Source organism: Phragmites australis, chromosome 5, assembly GCF_958298935.1.
Source record: "Phragmites australis chromosome 5, lpPhrAust1.1, whole genome shotgun sequence".
Taxonomy (NCBI): Eukaryota; Viridiplantae; Streptophyta; class Magnoliopsida; order Poales; family Poaceae; genus Phragmites; species Phragmites australis.
Window position 1 is genome coordinate 22773131 of NC_084925.1, and position 10155 is coordinate 22783285.

General features: G+C 41.5%; 1 protein-coding gene across 1 annotated transcript; it reads left to right on the plus strand.

Annotated features, from left to right (window-relative positions):
* The first annotated feature begins 6644 nt into the window (after positions 1-6644).
* LOC133917867 (uncharacterized) lies at positions 6645-7923 on the plus strand. Its single transcript, XM_062361698.1, has 4 exons — positions 6645-6939; positions 6994-7125; positions 7483-7553; positions 7645-7923. Exons 1-4 carry the CDS (start codon positions 6645-6647, stop codon positions 7921-7923), a joined length of 777 nt encoding a protein of 258 aa, XP_062217682.1.
* The last annotated feature ends 2232 nt before the right edge of the window (positions 7924-10155 follow it).

Sequence of the window (10155 nt, forward strand, 5' to 3'; positions counted from 1 at the left end):
GTTCAAGGACTAATTCTTTTGATTCTTCAAATGCAGTGCTCCAAACTACACATAAAATAGTTGCAACCTGTAGAAATAAATGCCCTTCAAGAACAGATTACCGGGTTCTTCATGGAACATGTTATCAACCCAAATGGCGAGTTTCATGAACCGATCATGCCGTCGACAAGTAACAAACCTTCAGATTACATCGTACCTTTTAGTACAGAGTATGCGACAAGGAGGAAGTCTACTAGAGGGTTAGACGGCTTATATATTGCCAAATGACACCATTTTAATGAAGGACATTAATTACTATGTATTGATATAGGACATAAGTTACTATGTATTAATGAAGGTGTATTTTGGAGTTGGTACCGTCAGACGTCAGAAGCAGTGGCCCGTCAGTGCACCCAAGAGGAGGAGGATGAGAGGTTGGCCCGTCAGTTGTGCGCTGTAGAGGAGCAAGAAGTAGCCTCCCATAAGCGTACCCTGGAGGAGGAGGACGAGAGGGTGGCCCATTAGTACGCTGCGGAGGAGGTCGAATGCTCAAATCGTACTAGCGTTCAGGAGTCGAACTTCAATGTCTTTAACACGCTGGTGAGCCTGGAGCTTAGGTGATGCTACGGTCGATCAGGCATGGTCGGGTCCTTCGCTCCACCACCATCGCCCCCCTGCATCCCCGCACGTACAAATGCCATCAGTCGTCCGCGTGGAGACACGGTCCTCATCGCGGGAGAGGTAGAGGGTTACTGGACCGGGTCGACTCGACCGACTTTTCAGGGGTGACCTGTAAAAACTATGATATATATACGTGTGACATGAATTACTATGTATTAATGAATGTGCCTTTATTATTAATTTATATTACATATGTTTCATTGTATGTATGTATTGAGTGGGAGAGAGACGAAGAGATCGAGGAGAGAGAGGGAGGACAGAGAGGGAGGACAGGACCAGAGTAGAAGGGGGAGGCACAACACTACCAGCTGAAGCTTTTAGCCGGTAGTGATGCCCTAAGAATCACTACCGGCTGAAACCACCAGCCGGCAATAATACCCAAGGCATCACTGCTGGCCGAATCCTTCAGCCGGCAGTGATAACCCCTTTCATTGCTGGTCGACGGAGGCGACAATGATAGTCCCTGACTATCACTACTCGTTACCCACTGCTGACTCTAAAACCGATAGTGAAGAGTTTCTGTAGTGGTGCGTGTTAGTAGTAGAGGTGTATGTGTGTGTGGATATATGCGTTCTGATTTGTACCCTCTAAAAAAATTTGTATGGGGTTTCCTATTTTGCTTGCATGCGTGCAGTGCATTGCATCCCTGCCCTAGCTACCAGCTGCAGGCCGCGCAAGACAGCCCAAAGGGAAGGGGACCCCATATGTTTGTGCAGCGGCAGCACATCACGCATGATGCGTCTTTTGATATTTGTCTCTCTTATTGCCATGCACCACTACTTATATTTGCATTATTGCACATATCATATGCGAGTCGTTAACATTCCGGCATGCTAATGTTTTGGTGGACCACCCAACTCTTACTATATGTTTCCCTCCTAATTTTGGGCCTCACGATATTTATTTGTTGCTCCGTCTGTTCCGGCCGGGCAGAACCTTGCGAGCTGAACTTGCTTCGAGTCTAGCATCTCTTAGCCAAGCTCCTCACCCTGCTGCAATGGTTCAGCTCAGGATTCGGAGGTAGTAATTCAGAACTCTTAGCTGCCCTTCCAGGGTCCAATTGCACAAGTACGCCCTAATTTAAGGTAGGTCAGACACAACTTTTGCAGTGATTGGTGCGCGCATGAGCACGTACGAGTCGTACGTGATTCGATCCGGTCATGCATGTATTCATCTGATATGTTCGTTGATGATAGAGTTCGAGGCGCTGGGGCCGTCCAATGTGCCCCCAACTGAGATATCTTCAGGCCCGGCCCTGGGGCAGGGCAACCGGGCGACCGCTCTGGCCCTAAGCAGCTAGGGGCCTATTTTGTGTAGATATCATCATATACTCTTATCTGTATAAGTACTATACTGAGTCAAATTGAGGAGCTAGGTAGCCTCCAACGTGAGATCAAGAGGGACCAAGAAGCTACAACTCGCTAGGTCTCTTTTGAATTAACGAATGACTTCGTGCTTCAATTCAACAGTGATGAATGAGAGACCTGAGCCCTTGAGTCACACGTCATATTCCTTCCTTCCCCTCCCCTCTGCAAACTAAGGACATTGAAGTTATTTATTTTTTTAGTTATTTTGAATATCGATGGTTCGTTAAAAAGCTGTTGAGCGAGAAACGACTTTGAGTTTTAAAAGTAAAGTTTACTTGTTAGCTCGGCTCAGAAAGAATGAAGTGAATGATACTGAACTAAAAGATGTTTCACTAAATTTGTAGGTTTGCAGATATAGATGATGTCTCTTCCTTATCATGCTTTAGCTAAGGATTTTCTCTACAAGTATTCTTCCCTTAATAGTATATGCTACCTATTTTTTTAGTCTTCTCACGAGGCAAGTGGTCACAAAGCAAATAACTCACCCAACCCTGGATCCCACCCTACTTAATGAGAAACTTGGGACGTCCCCCTCTACGACTTTATTTTTTTATGTTACACTTTCTTTTTCAAAACTTATCACTAACATCAATATATTTGCGGATTGGTATTGACGAGTAATTGGTCTATTTGATGTACTTTCTAGAGCCTAAAGGCTCAAAATTAAAATTCATTATGTTTTGAACGTTTTGTTCGTGCCAGAGGAAAGGGCCTTCACTAGTCCCTAGGGCCTCCAAATGTCAGGACCGGCCCCAGATATTTTGCCGGTTGTGTAGTTTCAACGTTCTCTTGCTGGTTGAGGTGCTTTTAATTTGGTACCAGCAGCTATAATATACTATATAGTTTTTGTCACTGTAATAAAGTACCATCAGATCGCCTTGATAAACAATATAAAATTTAAGATGGAGTGGAACAACCGTGTCTCCCTAGCTTAGCATATTAACGTATGGTTTTGGTGAGCATGCAGTGATCTGCAAAAGACATGTCTCTGGTGTGATGGACGAATATTTCTTCCGACGGAATCCCAAGAAACCCCTCAATCATATCACCCCATTACCCGTCTGACGGTCCAATAATTGATTTACCATGGATTGATAAACCTCACAAGCAACTCAAATCTTGAAGAGTAATTATCATCTTACCTACTGGTAGGTGAAAACTATTTATCTCAGGCTGCCATTGCTCCACCAATAGTTATAGGATTGAGATTGATAACTAAAGGAGGTGAATAGGTGTATTATAAAATTTCTTTTAAAATTCCTTTATTTCACCTAACACATCTTAAAAATTCAAGTGGAAGCAAATAGAGAGAAATAAAGAAAAACCGATAATATGTGACTCCATAGATGAATTATGAACACAATATTCTATTTAAGACCATTCTATAACTCTAGTAAAATAACTCTTAACTTTGAAAGAAACTCAAGAATATAGTGACCGGGTAAAGAAATTCTCAAAGTTGATGACTTAGAGGTAAGAGAATATGAGACCTAAATTTAACTATTGTACACGAATTTTATGCCTCTAGCAATAAAGATCAAATTACAACCAAAAAGAAAAACTTACAACAAAAGCAAGGAAACCAAAAGAAGAATACTAGAAGGAGATGAACACAAGCTTATAAAAAATCAACTTCATTAAATAGAGATGTCAGTCCTATTTTATGCAGAGTACAAAATATTTTCCTTTCATAAAAGCTCTAACCTATTATCAAAGCTAAGCGTATCCCCTCATCTCCTCCAATACCTATCACTAGGCTCTCAAATAGCTAGCTCAAGGCTCCTCTACAGCTCTACCCCTCTATTTATACTTGAGAGGTGCCTTAGCCTTTAAATTTCCTTGTTCCAAAAATACCCCTAACTTACAATGGCCTCTTACGTACCATCGAGGCATTTTTGTCCATTCTCCGCTCCATCTATTGAACGATTGTGACACCTTCACGACTTAGTTGTGCGTTAACACTAGCTTCGTAATGATACCACATGCACTCCATCCCTTTACAGTTTTGAGGTCAAACCTGGAAACACGCTTCTCAAAGCGTTACTTACTGCTGCTTGCTTTGACCCTAAGCAAGCATCCAGATGTCGACACATGCATTCCGTCTTGCGGTCTTAACCACCGATAAGTCTCTCCCGCACTCGATCCCTCGCACTGCCTTGTCACTTGCATCGGCATCACCTTCGCTTCACTTTGTTAATACACCGTCTTCATCCATTTTCCATTCTTTGCTTGACCACCATGTGCAAAAATAGAATCACCCTTGACTCCGTCCAGCCTCCTCGATCATTCGACACCAAGCACCCTCTTGGCCCTGATCATCCCGTCGTCGACCGCCAAGTTGCATTAATCACCTGCACAACATGAGACAAGTACCCATGCATCTCTAAACCTTCAAAAACATCTCCAATTAGCCCAACATCAAAACTACTGTCGAAGGATCAAATCCATGAAAAATTGTGAATACTAGATGTTCCAGTCTGGGCACCGGAACATCCAGTTTGTGTAGCCTCCTCCACCGAAAACTGCGTGGAAAAAGGTCTGGTGAAGTCTCCTCATTAATCACTAGAACTTCTGGTCCAACATCCGAATTAGACACCGGAACTTCTAGTCTGATCACCGGAACTTCCGGTCAGTACTTCTACACCACACCTCCATTTTGCAAAACCTGATGCAAGAATTTCTCTATTGTGCAGTGAGACACATCGCCAGACCATCTGATGCCTTCATCTCCAATTTCCTCCAAAAAATTCTTCTTTGCAGAAAATGGTCTGGTGTTCATATTTCCTCACACCGGAACTTTCGGTGAGCACCGAAACTTCCGGTCTACACACCAGAACTTCCAACGTGGACAGTTTTTTGGAAAACAGAGCAAGCACGCCAAATCCAACATCTTTTGACTCAGGTTAGTCATGAACAAAATCAATCATCAACAAACTCTTACTAACCAAATTCAACTTAGCTCGAACATTATCAATGGCTCATCACTCATATAAACATAGACGCTTATCCAGTTGGTTTATGAATCTCCCCCTTGATGAGTCCATTGACAACACACATGAAGATAAAATAGAGAGTCGAAGCACGAGAACCAATTAGCACATCTAAGTGATCCAAAAGCTAAAGAAACACAAGAACAAGATCACTTAGCATAAGAATTAGAAGAAGCCCGGAGCCAAATGGAATCAACAAAGCTCAAAGCACTTGGAACCCATTTCATCTCTTCTCCCCTTTGATACCAATTTCTCCCCCTTTTTGATAATAAATTCATCATGAATGCAAAAAGGGTACACATAAATGCAAAAACTCCCCATTTCTTATGCAATTTCACCCTTTTTCTCCTCCTTAGTGATACTCCCCCTTTAGCAATACAAAATATGCGCAAATAAAATACACTACAATAGAAATAGTCATATGTGCCGGTTATGATAGAACCGATACTGATTAAACATCAGTGTTGATTCATAACTTCCCACGCTCGATCAACGATTGAGCCGGGTTGAACCAGCACTGATACTCAATATCAGTGCCGGCTCTTGGAACAAACTGGCACTAATACTTTAGTGCCGGTTGGTAACCATGAGCCAGCACTAATAGTGAGTATCAGTGTCGGTTCGTATTACGGGTCAGCGCTAAAAATCTACAGTCTATAAAAGGTTTATTCCTCTTCCCTAAGCTTCCTCGGTGTCGGTCACCCTTTTCCACCCCTCTCTGAAGGTATATTTCTTGTACTATGCCGTTCTCGCCCTCTTGCATGGAAGGTTGAAGGGCCATATAACATGGAGCAATCAAGGTAAGAGGTAATTAAAAAAATTAGATGTGCATTTTGAAAGCAGCTTTGATGTAATAATTAATTCAGGATTCACTGTAATTTATCAAGGACATGTGTTAAGTAAGAATATGCTTTAATTTGCATTAAGTAAAAAGTTTACATCTATCATTTATGCTATAATTAGTACAAACAAAGCTATTGTATGATAGGTATAGATGTAATTTGTATCTACTAGGATGCCTTAATTTCTATTAAGTAAAAAGATTTAATTACCTAATATACAATAAATTACAAACCTAAATATACAATAAATTAATTCCTGCAAAAATAATGATCAAGTACTACATAAATTATAGGCCTAATATAAACCCTAATATAAAATAAATTATAGACCTAGATATACAAATGTTTTGTAACTCTGATAGTCCAACTGTCAGTTCTGGCTGGGGGTTTAACACCAGCACTGATAGTCCAACTATCAGTGCCAGCTGGGGGTTCAAAACTGGCACTGATAGCAACTACCAGTGCCGACTGGGGGTTCAAAAGTAGCATTGATAGTCCAACTATTAGTGTCGGCTGGGTTATACAACCGACTCTGATACTCTATCCCTATATAAGCAGGACTTAACCGTAGCATCTCCATTCCTCCCTTGCACGGCCGCCAATTCCTGTTGTCTCCCCAGAGCAGATGTCGCCTCTCGTCACCGTCGCCATCCCCATTGCCATCCTCGTCGCCAACGCTGCCTCCCCCGTGTCGCCATCCGTGGAAGACCGTCTTCCTGAATCCCTAGCCCCCATTGACTCGTCCTCTTCCATGGAGCCGATGCCACCTCCCCATCGCCGTCGCCATGCCTGTCGCCATCCCTGAAGTGTCACCAGCCCTCCCATCCCCGCCACCTTGGAGCCCCGTCCTCATCCCTGTCGCCTGCGCTATCGTGCAGCCCTGCCACCGCCACGACATGATCCACTGTGACCTTAAGCCCGAGAACTTCCTCTTCGCAAACAAGAAGGAGAAATCACTGTTCAAGGTCATTGACTTCGTCCTCTCCATCTTCTTCAAGTCCATTGAGTCACCCCAATTGAGATCATTTCCAGATCTAGGAGAACTTTCATATCGAAATGCAGTTATTGAGCTTTCATTCGGTAAAGAATGTGGTTACTTTGTTGTGTAATCAGACGGCAATTTGGTGGTTGAAGGATTTGATGATCTTTACATCCTGCCCCATAGTGTCTACATCCCGTTGCTTGGTGCCCCCTGCATCCTCTCGACATATTCCTCTACGAACTCGATGCCCCACCCTCCCGACGCCCTCAGGGATGATCAAAATGGTATACCTCACATCTATTTTGGTTGAAAAACTTATAATTGAAAAATATGTAGTTGTTAAAGATATGCATGTATTGATGTAGGTGATTCCTCCTCTAGTTTGGTTAAATGGAATGATTGCTCACATAGAGGGTTGTACACAACTTGTTGTAACTATCACTATAGGTGATAGTGGTACAAAGAAGATATTAATTAATTTTTAGGTGTCGGCAAATGAAGAATCTCTCAATATTGTTGTCTCTGGCATCCAATTACCTAAGATCCATGTGGCTAAAAAAATGCGATGGCAGCGGTTTTGCAAGAGATTGAGGATCAAGTTGGGTACATTTTACCTGATTACAGTTATTTAAAATTGAAAGCGCTTGAGCAGAATGTGGAGGATATGGCTTCAATGACTATCAGTCTGTCGCAGTTACATTCACTTGACATGGTTGGTGCCATGAATTTTAGTTTATAATATTGTTTCATATATTATCAAATTTTATCTTCATAATCATGCTTTTTGGCTGGATTTTCACTAGAACAATAGGATGCATTTGGATGTTAGCTTGGGTTCACTCTTATGTTATGCCATGGAGCGGCTGGGTTTCACAATGATTGGCCAAAAAGTCAAGAGAGTTCATGAAGGTAGGTATCGGGCTTATGTGGAGTTCGGTGGAGGAGGTTTTGCTGTTTATGGAAATGTGATGGATCTGCCCTTTCTTGCTCGAGATAGTGCGCTCGTTTATGCACTACGCTATTTGGAAGAGATATATGGAGTTGATATCATAGATGTCAACTATGAAGATTATATAATTTGACGTACACCGTAGAATTAGGGATGAGTGCATTTGCAATGTGTTTAACCTATGATGTGAACTATGATAATATTTATGTGTGGATGTTGATGAACTCATGATTATGTGTGGATGTGGATGAACTATTTGTAATCCAAGTGTATATATCTTCTTGTGATGAATGTCTACATATATTTGAATACAAATTTGAAATGAGATTTTGAATGTTGTATTATTAAATTCATAATTTATTTGTGCCTACAAAAGTATCAGTGCTAGCTTGTCACACTAGCTGGCACTGATACTTAGGCTATTAGTGCCAGTTCGATCTTATGGACCGGTACTGATAGTCTGAGCAGCAGTGCCAAATTATTTGTTATGGATCAGCACTGATACTTATTATCAGTGCTGAGGTTCATAAACTGGCACTTATAGTCCATGATTATCAGTGCCGGTTCAAAAACCGCCACTGATGGTATTTTTGAGCCAGCACTGATGACCATTTCTATAGTAGTGATATAAGCCTATAAAGCTTCACATATAAATCATAAAGCACTTGCAAGGGCTAGAGATGTTAAAGCACTATGAGGAGTAAATAATATAACTCAAGGGTGCATAAAATCTTAAAGTGATTCTATGTCATAAGCACTGGGAGTGAAGCAAGTTTTGATCATGTTATTCAATTATCCAAAAGATGTCACCACAAGAGCATCCACAGTTTCATGTTCAGTGCAAAAATTAGAGAAACTAGTGCTATATCAAGTTCAAACTAGGCAACCAAGTTCAACCCGATGGGCTATGCAAACACCCACATATCAATCCAAGCCGTAGTTTGGCAAGATGAAAAAGAACATTCTTCGCACATTGAAAAGCACAAATTAACTTTATCATTGGATCATTTAACTATCCTCAAGTAAACTTAAGCAACCATGTGTTTACTTCTTTGGCAAACCACATGAAGCATTTAGCCTCCATATTGAATTCAATTTTAGCTCAACACTTGATTATTCTTAACTCATCATAGGATTCAAGACATGCAATTTTTCAAAGTGCCAAAACAAGTTGTGTCTTTGTGACACAAAAGAGCACATACTCTTCCAATGGTTAATCATGGGCTAGACATTTACATAGACAAAGGTTAAAGACCCCCAATCTGCTGAACTGAACAAAGCAGTTTAGTACAAGCTTTTTACAGAACTAGCCCTAATTTAAGCACTGATAAAGTTAAAGCAAATACTTAAAGGTGTCAATTGATTAGATTCATATTTCAAGTTTATGCTTAGAAAATTCAAGCTTGCACAACAGATTTTATGTCATCTCTCAAAAAGAGTCTAAGCTTGCACAGATTGTATGATTATCTTACAAAATGCTATGCGATGCAAATGCAACAAATGTAAGAGTATGTACAAGAGCAACTTCCCCTCACATAATACCATAGAGATGACACACTCCAAGCTCCCCCCTCAAATAGGAAATCTTGTAGCATCTAGAGGCTTGGTGAAAATATCGGCTAGTTGGTGTTGAGTATTGATGTAGCTCAAGTCAATGTCTCCCTTCTCATTGTGGTCTCTCAAGAAGTGGAATCTCACATCTATATGTTTGGTTCTAGAGTGTTGGACTGTGTTATCGGTAAGGCTTATGGCACTGGTGTTGTCACACAAAAGTGGCACACTCTTGAAGTCCAACCCAAAATCCCTCAAAGTAGCAACCATCCACAAAAATTGAGAACAACAGCTAGCGACAGTAACATATTTAGCTTCAGCAGTTGACTACGCAATACTAGACTATTTACGAGAAGACCAACACAGAAGAGAGGTACCTAAGAAATGACAAGTACCAGAGGTACTCTTCCTATCAATTCTATAACCAGCAAAATCAACATCCAAAAAACCACAAAGTGAGAGTGAAGAAGATGCAGAAAACCAAAGACCATACTCAAAGGTGTATTTGAGATATCTCAATATGCGCTTCACCGCTTGACGGTGAGATGTCCTTGGTGATGTTTGTAAGCGGGCACCCAAGCACATGGCAAAGTGGATGTCGGGTCTTGTCACAGTCAGGTACAGGAGGGAGTCAATCATGCTCCTGTACTCGCGCTAGTCTATCTTCTTGCCATCTTCATCCGGATCAAGCACGATCGAGGTAGCCATCGATGTCGTCAGTGGCTTCGCATCACTCATGTCAAACTTCTTTAGCAAATCCTTGGTGTACTTTGTCTGGTGAACGGATGTACCTTGCTTGCATTGCTTGATTTGC

Coding starts and splice junctions, on each gene's coding strand:
- LOC133917867 (XM_062361698.1), top strand. CDS start 6,645: ATGCCTGTCGCCATCCCTGAAGTGTCACCAGCCCTCCCATCCCCGCCA. Junction 7,126..7,482: donor CCTCAGGGATGATCAAAATG/GTATACCTCACA, acceptor TAAAATTGAAAG/CGCTTGAGCAGAATGTGGAG. Junction 7,554..7,644: donor AGTTACATTCACTTGACATG/GTTGGTGCCATG, acceptor GATTTTCACTAG/AACAATAGGATGCATTTGGA.